Genomic DNA, 16,800 nt, shown 5'->3' on the forward strand with positions numbered 1-16,800 from the left:
CTGATCTTCCCAAATTTTTTGAAGAGTTTTTGCTAGCATTGGGATTGGGGGGAACGCATAAGCCAGATGAAAATTCCACTGCTGAGCGAAGGTGTCTATCCCTTTGGATCTGTCCCCAGGATCCAGAGAGAAGAAATTCTCGAGCTGTGAATTCTGACCTGAGGCGAACAAATCGATCTCTGGTAGACCCCATCTTGCTACTAGCATACGGAAGATTCCCTGATTCAAACTCCAATCTCCTGGTTGTAAGTCCTGCCAACTCAGGAAGTCTGCCTGAAGATTGGAGGATCCCTTCAGATGGACAGCTGTCAGAGGAGATGCCTTTCGGCCCAGCAAAATATTTGGTTTGATATATTCTTTAAACTGATGAATTTTGGGCTCCCCTGATGATTGAGGTGAGCTACACTGTGACATTGTCCGAATATACTTTGACATGATGACCGATGATCATGTTGCCTGCTGCAAGAAGGGTCTTCTACACTGCCTTCAATTCCCTGAAATTGGATGATCTGGTGCTTGTCTCCGGACTCCATTGCCTCTGAAAAGGAGTATGCAGCACTACACCTCCCCACCCCCTCTTGCTGGCATTGGTTGTTACCGTAATTAGGGGTGACTGAGACCAAGCTACGCCCTTTTGAAGATTTCTGGGGTTCAACCACCAAGCAATAGATGCTTTTACCCTGCCCGGAATGCGAATCTTCCTGTTTAGAGAGCTGGGGACTCCATTCCAACTTCTGAGAATATGGGCTTGCAAGGTCCTGGAGTGGGCTTGAGCCCAGGGTACTGACTGGATGCAGGCAGCCATGGAGCCTAGGACAGACATTGCTGTTCGGAGGGTAGGAGACCTTTGGTCCCTGAACTTGGATATTTTGGTTATCCCTCTTCTGGGAGGAAGGATGTCTGCTTTTCTAAAAATCACTCCCAAAAACCTTGTTGTGAAAGGTTGGAGCTCATTTTTCTAGGTTCAGGATCCATCCTAGGGACTGTAGAATGTCCAGTGATTTCAGTACTTGAACTCTGTGTGTTTGAGGTTACTGTCTCGACCATAATTCTCGAGAATACCCTCGGTGCTGAGGAGATGCTGAAAGGGAGCACGTTGTACTGTGTAGGGGTTTTACTTGCTCAGGTGCAACGGCTGACACTCAAGAGGCACGTTCCATTAAAAGTTCACAGGGTTTATTGCTCCATAAACCACATAGCAAAACAGAAAACAAATAGCCTTCAGCTCAGAAAAAGGAAAACAAGTGTCCAGTCTTTCAGGCTCAGTCCTGAAGCCTTAACACACTCTGGAGGCTAACACCTCCACTCATACACCACCTGTGTTAAGCATTAGCCTTTCTTTTATAGGTCTAACCACACCCAGGAACCCATCACATGATTAGACATGTGGTTATGACATCACCACAGGTCCTGAAACACATAAATAGGCATGGTTATGTCACAGCGACAAGCCACCTATGTGACACATATCTCTCGTCGACTATACAACCTTTAGCCACGCTACAACTGGTAGTGCTTCACCTGCTCGTTTTGTAGAACCGCACACCTTAAATACCGCCTGTGGTGAGGGTGAATGGGGACATGAAAGTAAGCGTCCTTTAAGTCGATGGTGGCCATAACAAAATGGGGACCTATCAGTGGAATTGCTGACTTCACTGACTCCATCTTGAATCTTCTATACCGCACATGCCGGTTGAGACCCTTCAGATTTATAATGATGTGTGCATCCCCTGAAGGTTTCTTTACGATGAAGAGGTGGGAGTAGTGACTTCTTCCCCACTCCTTTGTTGGCACGGGGAAATTACATTTGAACTCAGCAGTTTCTGGAGACCTGATATCAAGAAGTCTTGAGCTCCCTTGGACGAAAGGGAGGTGACGCTCAGATCCCGAGGAGGGGAGGACTTGAGCTCTATAAGGAGGCCCTCTTTGATAATATTGAGGACCCACTGGCAATCGGAAATCGCCAGCCACTGATGAAAGAAACCCAAGAGCCTCCCCCCACAGGGTCAAAGTCACTGTTTATACTGATGCTGCTGCTGGGGGACAAGGATATTCCTGCCTTTCCCCTTAGCATAGGTCCACCTTCCAGTCTTCCCTTTTCCCCTGGCTTTAGAGGTCTGAGTCAGAGAGGGATGAAAAAACTCTTTTTAGCAGGTTTCTGTTCCGAAAGGGTCTTCTTTTTATCAGTGGCCTTTTCAAGTATGTCATCAAGGGCAGGCCTGAAGACCTATTCACCCTTAAAGGGGATGGAGCACAGCTTAATTTTTGACTTAACATCTCCACTCCACATTTTAAGCCACAAGGCTCTCTGGCAGAGTTGGACTGGACCATGGACCTGGCAGCAATGCGAACCGATTCGGCTGAGGCATCAGCCAGGAATCCAGCTGCATTTTTCAGAAGCTGAAGGGAATCTAACAGTTCTCCTCTCGAGGTCCCTCTGGTACCATGACTCTCCAATAGTTCTATCCATTTAAACACATGTGGAAGCTATATTAGTTTTGAATGAAGAAGTGTAGGTCTCCCAGGATTTTTTTTAGAATTCTCTCCACCTTTCTATCCATAGGGTCTTTTAGTTGAGAGGAGTCCTTGAATGGGAGAGCAGTTTTCTTAGCTACTCTTGCAACCTGAACGTCTATTTTCGGAACATCCTAACTGACAGATTCACCTTCTAGAGGGAACCTATGCTTTAGCTTCAAAGGGGGGCTTTTCTGGAAATTCCCATTCTTGGGAAATTATTTTCATGATGTTCTCTTGGACCGGGAACCCTATTTGCCTCTCTGCTTTCAATCCTCCAAACATCTCATCCTGAATTGTTTGGGGAACCTGTTCCTCCTCAAGGCCCATAGTGTTACGAACCGCACTTATTAGATCTTCCATGTACTCTGTAGAAAAAAGTATTTTCTGGCTTCAGATAGCCTATAGGACATCTGAGTCAGAGTACTCAACCTGCAGTTTCCTCTTTTTAGGGAGGGATGTCCGGGGGAAGGAGGGGGAGGCATAAAGGTAGCCAAGGAGGATTGGACCTCCTGTTTTACTAGGGTACGGATTTCATCCAGGAGTGAGGGATGTTCAGCCCTAACCACCTTGTCCATACTCTCCTGACATAACTTCTTTTCCCACCGGGATGGAAGTTTCTTAGAGCAGAGGGCACATTTAAGGACTTTTCTGGCCAGGTTTTTGTGGGCAGACTTGTCTCCCTAGGAAGAGAGGGGAGAGAAGTATCACTAGAGGAACCCACTAACACTATACAAGAACCGGACTAGGACCCCCCATTTCCAGTACTTACTGGGGCTGGGGCAGAGCTGGGCTCTGCAGAAGCAGGGCTAGAAGCAGAAACACCTTCCATATTGTAGGGGATAAGCCTTACCCGAGGGTGTCTTTTGGCAGGCTTACATAGAAATAAGCCCTGCCCTCAGCGCTGATAGCCATTCCCCTTCTCCTCCCTGGGTCCTGAGCAGGCTTCTGCTAACTTCCACGTGCTCTGCACACCGTTCAGAGGTTCGGAGGCTGCAGAAGGCCGAAACCGGAAGTTCATGTATTCCACTGTGGAACACACGACCCAGAAGTGACACACGCCCTCAGATGACATCACTTCTGGGTCACCGAACAACACGCACGGGAGGAAGACCAGATAGCTCAGGGAGGTCTCCGGCATGGGGATCCCTGGCCCACTTTACCCTCACGAGGGCGAAGGTGGGCCAGGGAGGTCCCAGAATCCACCAGCAAGGGGAGACGGGAGCAGCAAGAAGGAGGAAAAGGCAAAGCCCATGATCACCACTGCCCGTCTACATTAGAACAGGTAACTGCAGTCGCCGGCCATGCAGCATACCCAAAACCTATCCATGCCCCATGGGGACAGGAAAGACACTGGCAAGTAGGCGGAGGAAGGGGCTTTTAACCTCTTTGTGCTTCCTGTCCCCCATTAGGGCATGGAGACAACCTATGCTGTTGTGAAAGGTGACTAGAGAAAACAGTGTTACTAAGAACTCTGTTATTTTGATGCACTTTTGCTTTTTACTTATTTCGTTAGAGCAGGGCTTATGCTCATTTTGTTTTTTGTAGGTTGTGTCTATTTAACGGCTAAGGTGAACATGCAGTTCTTTGTCTGCCCTTATTCACACAGGTCACTTCTAACACATGGTAAGGTTTTAATATTAGACAATGTAGGACCGTCCTGAATAGAGTCACCTAGCCGCTGGTGGGATGGCATTTGTTTTTTTTCTCATCAAAAACAGTGTTGATAATAACTTATTTAAATACACTTTAGCTTTTTACGTAGGCTGGATTCACACTTGCGTGTGGGTTCTTTGCGTAGGGCTGCGTACTTCTTCCCTTCAAATACGCATAGATGAGCATGTGTCCTGCGTAATCTATCTTTAACATTGGGTACGCAGGGACTTGCGTTGTATGCGGATTCGTCCGCGTGCGCCATTTTGAAAATGTTGCATTCCTGTGCGGTCGGCGGCCACGTCAAAACAACGCACGTGGACGAATCCGCATAAAATGCATGTCCCTGCGTACCCGATGTTAAAGATAGGATTTGAAGGGACGAAATATGCAGCTCTACGCAAAGAACCCGAACGCAAGTGTGAAGCCAGCCTCATTTAGTTACATCAGGGTTTATGCTCATTTTGTTTCATGTAGGTTTTATATTTTAAAGTATAGAGCATCATTAGAGAGGAAAATGTCTGAAGAATGGTCAACTCACTTTTAACTGCTTGATGTCTATGGAAATATGAAGCGGTTAAAAGACACTCAAAAATCTGAACATAAGAACAGCAGGTCGTATTTACATAGAAATCTATATGTTCATTTTGTTGAGTGTTTAGCTCTTTCTAAGGCAGATTTTTGAGTAGAATCAATCTAAAAAAGACATTGTGTGCACTGTGATGCTGCGATCACTAACAGGTTGGGGAATACTCGCTTGACAACGGGATGAAGGCACAAAGTCAAGTTTTCTTACTTAAAACAGTCCATGTGGTTTATTATACACTCAGCATAAACCACTATAGGCCATGTTACACATCACAGACCTTCCACCTAGTCCATAGCACTCCATGACACACGACATTAGGTTGCAGTCTCTGCATACGCTGGATCTCATTTCATCCAGTTACCATGAGTGACCACACAGTTCATTAACTGACCCCCTGTCAGTGCACACAGTCCCCCATACTCTGGGTTACCTTCCAAGAGCTCTGCTACACACGCTGACTTCCTGTCAGTCTTCTCTCCTGGGGAAACTGCCTTACTGGGATCACCGTCCCGGACGATGCCTTGCTCACCAGGCCACCCAACAGTTCAGACCCACAGAAGGAATGGTAGCTTCAACAACACAGTGCCTTCACAGACTCTGCAGGACTATGGCTTCACCATGTGCTTTTCAGGACTCCGGTCCTACTTCCAGGACCATCCAACACAGAGGCCATCCAGATCCACGGCCTCTCAGTGTGCTACTCAGGATGTCCACACCTTGGACTGTCCAACACAAGTCTTCCAGGACCTGACCCACCAACCATGTGACCAGACCTCAGTCACATTATATCACAGTACCCACTCCCACAGGTGGGAGGTGTGTGTGGTTAGTCAGACCCGCACAGCTCTCCAACTAGCCCTGTTAGCCTCCCTTATAAACTACACAAACACTTGTGGGACTGCAGGTCCCTGAACAACCTTACTTCAGGCTTACAGCGCAGACCCCCTCTGCGACACATACCGTCCATTTACAACCATGCCGGACATTGACTCATCACAGTTATATCTGCTGCTGCCATGCATTCTCATGGCCTCAATACGTCTCCGTGCATATTCTGAGGAGACCATGCAGTGCCCCCTACCTGTAACAGGGGTCACTGCATCACGGCACGTACAGTTGCTTCTGAAACCAAGTAGTAAGGCTGAATCAGAGCTTCTGTTTGTGTTGGTTTTGCGTTTGTACATGATTAATACATTTCTCCCAGAATTGAAATAAAGTGTAACTCTTTTCATAATGATGCTTCTAACCAATCAATTCGGAATAGATAAGAGTTTATCTAAGATGATATGTACAGTGTTAGAAAATCTGTTTGATTGTTTTTCTTGCAGCTGTAGATATAAGAGCGACTAACAGATTTTTACTATTTTGGTGTCATTCAGTGAATTGTACTTTATTGTAAATACTTTGAAATAATTATTCCATGATAAAAAAAAATGTGACTAAGTGTATAATTATTGCATCACCCCCAAAGTGCAATCTATCTACTGTATATAATCGTCTTAAGAGGTACTTCCGTCTGTTTGTCTGTAACCAAAATCCCGCGTTTCTGATTGGTTGCGGCCGTCCGTCCGCGAACCAATCAGCAACGGGCACAGTCCAGCCGCGAAGTCGCCCTTCCCTACTCCCCTCCAGTCAGTGCCCCCTCCCTACTCCCCAGTCAGTGCCCCCATAGCGGTTTAGCAGTCCGTTAAATGGACTACGTTACACCGCGGCATAACGCGGTGTAACACAGTCTGTTAACTCTGCTATTAACCCTGTGTGACCAACTTTTTACTATTGATGCTGTCTATGCAGCATCAATAGTAAAAAGGTCTAATGTTAAAAAAAAATAAAAAATCATTATATTCTCACCTTCCGGCACTTCTCCCGCTCCTGGCGACGCTCCGGTCCCAAGAATGCATTTTGGCAATGACCGGAGATCACGTAGCGGTCTCGCGAGATGATGACGTAGCGGTCTCGCGAGACCGCTGCATCATCACGTGTTATTGCCGCAATGCATTCTTGGGACCGGAGCGTCACGAGGAGCATCGCGAAATGCCTGGGCTGGATCCGGGGGCCGACAGAAGGTGAGTATATAACTATTTTTTATGTTAAGTCTTTTTTTAACAGGGATATGGTGCCCACATTGCTATATACTACGTGGGCTGTGTTATATACTGCGTGGCCTGTGTTCTATACTATGTCTCTGTGCTATATACTACATGGGATGTGCTATATACTATGTAGCTGTGCAATATACTACGTGGCTGTGTTATATACTGCATGGGCTGTGTTATATACTGCGTGACCTGTGTTATATACTACGTCTCTGTGCTATATATTACGTGGCCTGTACTATATACTATGTGGCTGTGTAATATACTACGTGTCTGTGTTATATACTGCATGGGCTGTGTTATATACTGCGTGGCCTGTGTTATATACTACGTCTCTGTGCTATATACTACGTGGGCTGTGCTATACACTACGTGGGCTATGTTATATACTACGTGGCTGTGCTATATACTACGTGGCTGTGTTATATACTACGTCGCTGTGCTATATATTACGTGGCTGTGCTATATACTATGTGGCTATGCTATATACTACGTGGCTTTGCAATATACTATGTGGCTGTGCAATATACTACGTGGCTGGGCAATATACTACGTGGCTGTGCTATATACTATGTGGCCTGTGTTATATGCTACGTGGCCTGTGTTATATACTACGTGGGCTGTGTTACATACTGCGTGGACTGTGCTATATACTACTATACATATTCTAGAATACCTGATGCGTTAGAATCGGGCCACCATCTAGTGCAATAATAAACACCGTTGTTCCTCTAAAGATGATAGAGTTGGGATATTTCGGCCAGAAAAGGGAGATTATTATCATTTACGGTATTTGTGAGTGTAACCGAGAGTAAAATAAATTCTAGCTCTTATTTGTGACAATTAATATCCATTAGGTGGGGGATCCCTTGAAAAAATATAGCTCAAAATGTTTAAAATTGACAAAGAATCAAACATGTTTTTGATCACCCGCATATATTATGTCAGTATTATGTAAAGTGAAAATCTGTGTTTCACATTAGTCTACCAGAAGTCTGATAATCTCTTACAGTTAAGAATCGATCAGTATAACTACTGGAAACCCTAATATCACTGCTGATATCAGTCAAGATCACGCAGTTAGGATCTGATTCATGCTGGATGTGGTGCAGTTTGGCTGCTAAAATATGTACAGTATTAATATTTGAGGGAAGTAGATTCCTCTTTTCATGCTGGGTTGTTAGTGTACACATAAACCCACATTAGATCTGTGATCGCTCAATGTATAACCCCAAAACAACGGGTCAATATGCTTGACATTCCCTGGTCTCAGATAAGTAGGTACAGACTGAATTAAATCAAAATGTTTTGGAAAGTCCGCCATCTTTAAGAGATTCGCTCGTTCCAAAAAGGATCATTTAAAATATCTCTAAGGTGATAGCTAAAGTTGTCCCACAAGAAAGTATATTTTAATCCATATATCTTGGAATAAAAATAAAATTTCATAATTGGTTGTGTTAAAAAAATGTTCCTGTGCTGAGATAATCTTGGAAAAGAACATGGTCTGAACATATCACAGCTCCTGGCCAGGGAAGGAAACAAAAGAGTATACAGACAGGACAGAATGGGATTACATTTGATTCTTTCTGTGAGCTAAAATCATTTTATTGGACAACACATTTCTACACCGTACTGGCATCTTTTTGTAGTTAAAAAAACAACAGATGTTCCTGCGTAGTCAGACGCAGCCATTACACAGCACACAACAGGGGCACATTTATAAGATATCTCAGCACAAGAAGATTTTTTTTTACACATCCAATGTAAAAAAAATGTTATTTGAACCTTGTCGTACAAGTGGCATAATTGAATACAGACTTCTCATTAAATTAATAGTTTTCCCAGTATAAGATAATTTTTATTGTGGCGTTCCATTCATCTGGAAGTATTTTGAACATTTCTAAACACTAACTCCAAAGTATTGTCATTATTGGCTGACAAAAATGTGAAGAATGATGTACCCCGATTGATAGAGCTGATTGTTTCTAGAACTAGATTATTAATGGCTATCTTTACTTCTATGGCCAACTTTTCTTTGAAGAGTATAACAAATAAAAGTACTTCTGCATTACCTTAAAACAATGTGTTGGGCTGATGTTGTGCAGCAAAATATAAATCCTCCCACCAAGCAGAGAACAGATCCGGTCCACCCAATAAACAGTGCTGTCCCAAGCTCATACCTGCAATTAAATGATATGTATGTCACAGACAATCTGAGATATTTATGGTAATATATGAAGTACATTTTAATATGTAGTAGGGGCCTTTGGCATCCATCCTGTTGGGTGTATACTCTTGGTAGGTTTGTTGTGGTACCATGTTCTTTCCATTTGATGATAATGGATTTAATGGTGCTCCAGGGAATCATCAGAGATTAGGATATTTTTTATAACCAACCCTGACTTGTACTTCTCAACATCCTTTGTCCTTGACTTGTTTGCAAATCTCCTTGGTCTTCATGGTGTTGTTTGGTTAGTTGTTTCTCTTGCTTAACCTTGTTACAGCCTCTGTGGCCTTTCAGAAAAGGTGTGTACTGTATATACTGACAGACCCTGAGACACTTAAGGTACCGTCACACTAAGCAACGTCGCAGCGATATAGCCAGCGATGCGACTGAAACGAGATTGCTGGAGCGTCGCTGTTTAGGTCGCTGTAGAGACGTCAAACACACCAACGCCAGAGCGATGCAGGAGCGATCCAGTGACGTAGCGGCAACCAATTTATCGCTGTCGCTGGTTGCTCGCTCCATGTCAAACAGCCAGAGTGTATTGACTTGACACACCCAAAGGGGCGTTGTAGTGTAGCCAGATAGGCTGAGACCCCCAGGATGTGACGCGTCGGCGTCCTGTAATATAAACCGCGACTCTGCAGCGATGCAGAACTTGTATATTTGCAAGCGTTATCGTCCCGTTGCGCCTTTCAGCGTTCACAGTGACACGACGTCACTGACACATATTAACGCCGAGCCATCATCAATAGATTTTGCTGTTGCCTCTCAGGTCGTCGCGGATGAGGGCGTCTCCTTTTTTAATAAAACACGCCTCTCTATCCTCGTCGCTGTCGCTGCTGGCGTCGCTCCTTTTATGTCAAACACGGCGATACACGGCGACCTAGCGACCAAATAAAGTTCAGACCTTCTAGCAGCGACCAGCAATTTCACAGCGGGATCCAGATCGCTGCTGCGTGTCAAATACAGCGATATCGCTACCTAGGACGCTGCAACGTCACAGATCGCTGGCTATATCGCTGCGACGTTGCTTAGTGTGACGGTACCCTTAGGGTACCGTTACACAAAACGATTTACCAACGATCACGACCAGCGATACGACCTGGCCGTGATCGTTGGTAAGTCGTGTGGTCGCTGGGGAGCTGTCACACAGACAGCTCTCCAGCGACCAACGATGCCGAAGTCCCCGGGTAACCAGGGTAAACATCGGGTTACTAAGCGCAGGGCCGCGCTTAGTAACCCGATGTTTACCCTGGTTACCATCGTAAATGTAAAAAAAACAAACCGTACATACTCACATTCCGGTGTCCGTCAGGTCCCTCGCCGTCTGCTTCCCGCACTGACTGAGTGCCGGCCGTAAAGTGAAAGCAGAGCACAGCGGTGACGTCACCGCTGTGCTGTGCTTTTACTTTCTGGCCGGCAGTCAGTCAGTGCGGGAAGCAGACGGCTAGGGACCTGACGGACACCGGAATGTGAGTACAGTATGTACGTTTTTTTTTTTTTTACATTTACGATGGTAACCAGGGTAAACATCGGGTTACTAAGCGCGGCCCTGCGCTTAGTAACCCGATGTTTACCCTGGTTACAAGCGAACGCATCGCTGGATCGGTGTCACACACACCGATCCAACGATGACAGCGGGAGATCCAGCGACGAAATAAAGTTCCAGACGATCTGCTACGACGTACGATTCTCAGCAGGGTCCCTGATCGCTGCTGCGTGTCAGACACAGCGATATCGTATGGATATCGCTGGAACGTCACGGATCGTACCGTCGTAGCGACAAAAGTGCCACTGTGAGATGGTACCCTTAGATTGCAGACAAGTGGACTTCCTTTAACTGAGCACTGTTTAGGGCTTCATAGCAAAAGGGGTGAATACATACACTCACTGGCCACTTTATTAGGTACACCTGTCCAACTTCTTGTTAACACTTAATTTCTAATCAGCCAATCACATGGCGGCAACTCAGTGCATTTAGGCATGTAGACATGGTCAAGACAATCTCCTGCAGTTCAAACCGAGCATCAGTATGGGGAAGAAAGGTGATTTGAGTGCCTTTGAACGTGGCATGGTTGTTGGTGCCAGAAGGGCTGGTCTGAGTATTTCAGAAACTGCTGATCTACTGGGATTTTCACGCACAACCATCTCTAGGGTTTACAGAGAATGGTCCGAAAAAGAAAAAAAATCCAGTGAGCGGCAGTTCTGTGGGCGGAAATGCCTTGTTGATGCCAGAGGTCAGAGGAGAATGGGCAGACTGGTTCGAGCTGATAGAAAGGCAACAGTGACTCAAATCGCCACCCGTTACAACCAAGGTAGGCCTAAGAGCATCTCTGAACGCACAGTGCGTCGAACTTTGAGGCAGATGGGCTACAGCAGCAGAAGACCACACCGGGTACCACTCCTTTCAGCTAAGAACAGGAAACTGAGGCTACTATTTGTACAAGCTCATAGAAATTGGACAGTAGAAGATTGGAAAAACGTTGCATGGTCTGATGAGTCTCGATTTCTGCTGCGACATTCGGATGGTAGGGTCAGAATTTGGCGTAAACAACATGAAAGCATGGATCCATCCTGCCTTGTATGGAGCATCTTTGGGATGTGCAGCCGACAAATCTGCGGCAACTGTGTGATGCCATCATGTCAATATGGACCAAAATCTCTGAGGAATGCTTCCAGCACCTTGTTGAATCTATGCCACGAAGAATTGAGGCAGTTCTGAAGGCAAAAGGGGGTCCAACCCGTTACTAGCATGGTGTACCTAATAAAGTGGCCGGTGAGTGTATGTCTTTATGTAAAGTCTTGTCTAAAGTCCACTTTAAGGGAGGATATTAGCGAACGGAATGAGGATGTCGAGTCCATATGGGTTAAAATACATGGAGGGGAAAATAGTAACAAAAGTCTCATTGGTGTCTGTTACAAACCCCCAAATATAACAGAAATCGTGGAAAGTCTACTACTAAGGCAGATAGATGAAGCTGCAACCCATAATGAGGTCCTTATGAGGTACTTTAACTACCCCGATATTAACTGGGAAACAGAGACCTTGGAAACCCATAAAGGCAACAGATTACTGCTAATAACCAAGAAAAATTATCTTTCACAACTGGTGTAAAATCCAACCAGAGGAGCAGCACTTTTCGACCTAATACTATCTAATAGACCCGACAGAATAACAAATCTGCAGGTCGTTGGGCATCTAGGAAATAGCAACAACAATATTGTACAGTTTCACTTGTCTTTCGCTAGGGGGACTTGTCAGGGATTCACAAAAATGTTGAACTTTAGGAAGGCAAAGTTTGACCAGCTTAGAGATAACCTTAATCTGGTTGACTGGGACAATGTCCTCAGAAATAAGAATACAGATAATAAATAGGAAATGTTTAAGAACATCCTAAATAGGCACTGTAAGTGGTTTATACCTTGTGGGAATAAAAGGACAAGAAATAGGAAAAACCCAATGTGGCCAAACAAATAAGTAAAAAGAAAGCATTTAAACTACTAAAGCAGGATGGCACCGTTGAAGCTCTAAAAAACGATAGGGAGAAAAACACTTTATCTAAAAAACTAATTAAAGCTGACAAAAAGGAAATAGAGAAGCACATTGCTAAGGAGAGTAAAACTAATCCCAAAAGGTTCTTCAACTATATCAACAGCAAAAGAATCAAAAGTGAAAGTGTATGCCCCTTAAAAAATTGTGAGGAAAGAATGGTTGTAGATGATGAGGAAAAAGCTAATATATTAAACACGTTCTTCTCCACGGTATTCATGGTGGAAAGTAAAATGCTAGGTGAAATGCCAAGAGACAAAGAAAACCCCATATTAAGGGTCACCACTCTAACCCAAGAAGAGGTGCGAAACCAGCTAAATAAGATTAAAATAGTTAAATATCCGGGCCCAGATGACATACATCCACGAGTACTAAGAGAACTAAGTAATGTAATAGACAAACTATTATTTCTTATATTTAGGGACTCTATAGCGACGAGATCTGTTCCAGAGGACTGGCGCAGAGCAAATGTGGTACCAATATTCAAAAAGGGCTCTAAAAGTGAATCTGGAAATGATAGGCCAGTAAGTCTAACCTCCATTGTTGGTAAAATATTTGAAGGGTTTCTGAGGGATGTTATTCTGGATGAGAATAACTTTAACTCAATATCAGCATGGGTTTATGAGGAATCGCTCCTGTAAAACCAAACTAATCAATTTTTATGAAACGGTAGGCTATAGACTGGACCAAGGTGAGTCATTGGACGTGTTATATCTTGATTTTTACAAAGCTTTCATACCGTGCCACACAAGAGGTTATTACATGAAATGAGAATGCTGGGTCTGGGGGAAATATGTGCAATTAGGTAAGTAACTCGCTTAGAGGGTGGTTATAAATGGTATATTAACTAACTGGGTCGCTGTGACCAGTGGGGTACCACAGGGGTCGGTGTTGGGACCTATTCTCTTCAACATATTTATTAACGATCTGGTAGAACGTTTACACAGAAAAATATCAATATTTGCAGATGATACAAAACTATGTAAAGCAGTCAATACAAGAGAAGATAGTATTCTGCTACAGTTGGATCTGGATAAGTTGGAAACTTGGGCCAAAAGGTAGCAGATGCGGTTTAACAATGATAAATGTAAAGTTATACACATGGGAAGAAGGAATCAATATCACCATTACACACTGAACGGGAAACCACTGGGTAAATCTGACATGGAGAAGGACTTGGGGATCCTAGTTAATAATAAACTTACCTGGAGATGCCAGTGCCAGGCAGCAGTTGCCAAGGCAAACAGGATCATGGTGTGCATTAAAAGAGGTCTGGATACACATAATGAGAGCATTATACTGCCTCTGTACAAATCCCTGGTTAGACCGCACATGGAGTACTGTGTACAGTTTTGGGCACCAGTGCTCAGGAAGGATATAATGGAACTAGAGCAAGTACAAAGGATGGCATCAAAATTAATAAAGGGGATGGGGAAACTACAATACCTAGAGAGATTAGCAAAATTAGGATTATTTAGTCTAGAAAAAAGATGACTGAGGGGCGATCTAATAACCATGTATAAGTATATAAGGGGGCAATACAAATATGTCTCCCAGGATCTGTTTATACCAAGGATGGTGACTGTCACAAGGGGGCATTCTCTGCATCTGGAGGAGAGAAGGTTTTTCCACCAACATAGAAGAGGATTCTTTACTGTTAGGGCAGTGAGAATCTGGAATTCCTTGCCTGAGGAGGTGGAGATGGCGAACTCAGTCAAGGGGTTGAAGCGAGGACTGGATGCCTTCCTGGAGCATAACAATATTGTATCTTACAGTTATTATGTTCTTTAGAAGGACGTAGATCTGGAGATTTATTCTGATGGAATATAGGCTGAACTGGATGGACAAATGTCTTTTTTCTGCCTTGCTAACTATGTTACTATGTTATATGCACATGCCAATTTGTAGTTATTTTATCCTATAAATTTAATATATGCCAATATTTTTCTCACTTCACCAACTTAGATTACAGTGGGAAAAAAAGTATTTAGTCAGCCACCAATTGTGCAAGTTCTCCCACATAAAAAAAAATGAGAGAGGCCTGTGATTGACATCATAGGTAGACCACAACTATGAGAGTCAAAATGAGAAAACAAATCCAGAAAATCACCTTGCCTAATTTAACAATATTTATTTTGCAAATTATGGTGGAAAATAAGTATTTGGTCACCTAAAAACATGCAAGATTTCTAGCTCTCACAGACCTGTAGCTCCTTTTTAAAAGGCTCCTCTGTTGCCCACTCATTACCTGTAGTAATGGCACCTGTTTGAACTTGTTATCAGTATAAAATACACCTGTCCACAACCTCAAATAGTCACACTCCAAACTCCTCCTCGCTTCAGACCCCAGATCCAAGATGGCCGCGGGGGGTCCTACTGGGTCCTGCAGGGAGGTAGCTTGCAAGCGCCTGCTGAGAGCTTTATAACGATCTGACACTATACAATGATGTCCCACCCTGGGACAAAGTGAAAAAGTAAAAAAATAAATATTAACATGTCTTAAAAAAAATATCCTAAATAAAGAAAAAAAAAATATTGTTCCAATAAATGCATTTCTTTATGTAAATAAAAAAAACAAAAAAAAGTACACATATTTAGTATCGCCGCGTCCATAACGACCCGACCTATAAAACTGTCCCACTAGTTAACCCCTTCAGTGAACACCGTCAAAAAAATGAATAAAAAACGAGCCAAAAATAATGCTTTATCATCATACCGCCGAACAAAAATGGGGATAACACGCGATCAAAAAGACGGATATAAATAAACATGCTCCCGCTGAAAACGTCATCTTATCCCTCAAAAAACAAGCCAACATACAGCTCCATCAGCGAAAAAATAAAGCTATAGCCCTCAGAATAAAGAGATTCAAAAATAATTATTTTTTCTATAAAATAGTTTTTATTGTATAAAAGCGCCAAAACATAAAAAAATGATATAAATGAGGCATTGCTGTAATCGTACTGACCTGAAGAATAAAACTGCTTTATCAATTTTACCAAAGGCGGAACGGTATAAACGCCCCCCCCCAAAAGAAATTCATGAATTGCTGGTGTTTGTTCATTCTGCCTAACAAAAATCGGAATAAAAAGTGATCAAAAAATGTCATGAGCCCAAAAATGGTACCAATAAAAACGTCAACTCGTTCCGCAAAACACAAGACCTCACATGACTCTGTGGACCAAAATATGGAAAAATTATAGCTCTCAAAATGTGGTAACGCAAAAAACATTTTTTGCAATAAAAAGCATCTTTTAGTGTGTGACAGCTGCCAAACATAAAAACCTGCTATAAATAGTAAATCAAACCCCCCATTATCACCGCCTTAGTTAGGGAAAAATAATAAAATAAAAAAATGTATTTCTTTCTATTTTCCCATTAGGGTTAGGGTTAAAGTTAGGGTTGAGGCTGAAGTTAGGGTTAGGGTTGGCTAAAGTTAGGGTTGGGGCTAAAGTTAGAGTTAGGGTTTGGATTACATTTACGGTTGGGATTAGGGTTAGGGGTGTGGTTAGGGTTATGGTTGGGATTAGGGTTAGGGGTGTGTTGGAGTTAGGGGTGTGGTTAGGGTTGGGATTAGGGTTAGAGTCATGTTCTGGTTAGGGTTATAGTTAGGGTTGGGTTTAGGGTTAGGGGTGTGTTGGTGCTAGGGGTGTGGTTAGGGTTGGGATTAGGGTTGGAGCTAGAATTGGGAGGTTTCCACTGTTTAGGCACACCAGGGGCTCTGCAAACGCAACATGACGTCCGATCTCAATTCCATCCAATTCTGCATTGAAAAAGTAAAACGGTGCTCCTTCCCTTCCGAGCCCTGCCATGCGCCCAAACAGTGGTTTACCCCCACATATGGGGTATCAGCATACTCAGGACAAATTGTACAACAACTTTGGGGTCCAATTTCTCCTGTTTTCCTTGGTAAAATAAAGCAAATTGGATCTGAAGTAATTTTTTTGTGAAAAAAAGTTAAATACTCATTTTTTTAAACATTCCAAAAATTCCTGTGAAATACCTGAAGGGTTAATAAACTTCTTGAATATGGTTTTGAGCACCTTGAGGGGTGCAATTTTTAGAATGGTGTCACACTTGGGTATTTTCTGTCATATAGACCTCTCAAAGTGACTTCAAATGAGATGTGGTCCCTAAAAAAAAAAAATGCTGTTGTAAAAATGAGAAATTG

At 43.5% G+C, this 16,800-nt stretch overlaps 1 protein-coding gene across 2 annotated transcripts in view; it reads right to left on the bottom strand.

The window, feature by feature from the left end:
• CLDN10 (claudin 10) overlaps nucleotides 1–16,800 on the bottom strand; it is a 34,031-nt gene that overhangs the window by 5,681 nt on the left and 11,550 nt on the right. The window contains exon 4 of one of the 2 annotated variants that reach the window (XM_077297163.1): nucleotides 8,925–9,032. The exons of the other annotated variant lie outside the window; for it this stretch is intronic. Within the exon in view, the coding sequence (XP_077153278.1) occupies nucleotides 8,925–9,032 (108 nt within the window). The remainder of the gene's footprint in view (nucleotides 1–8,924; nucleotides 9,033–16,800) is intronic. 2 annotated transcript variants of the gene reach the window in all.

Source organism: Ranitomeya variabilis, chromosome 3 (genome assembly GCF_051348905.1).
Source record: "Ranitomeya variabilis isolate aRanVar5 chromosome 3, aRanVar5.hap1, whole genome shotgun sequence".
Lineage (NCBI taxonomy): Eukaryota > Metazoa > Chordata > Amphibia > Anura > Dendrobatidae > Ranitomeya > Ranitomeya variabilis.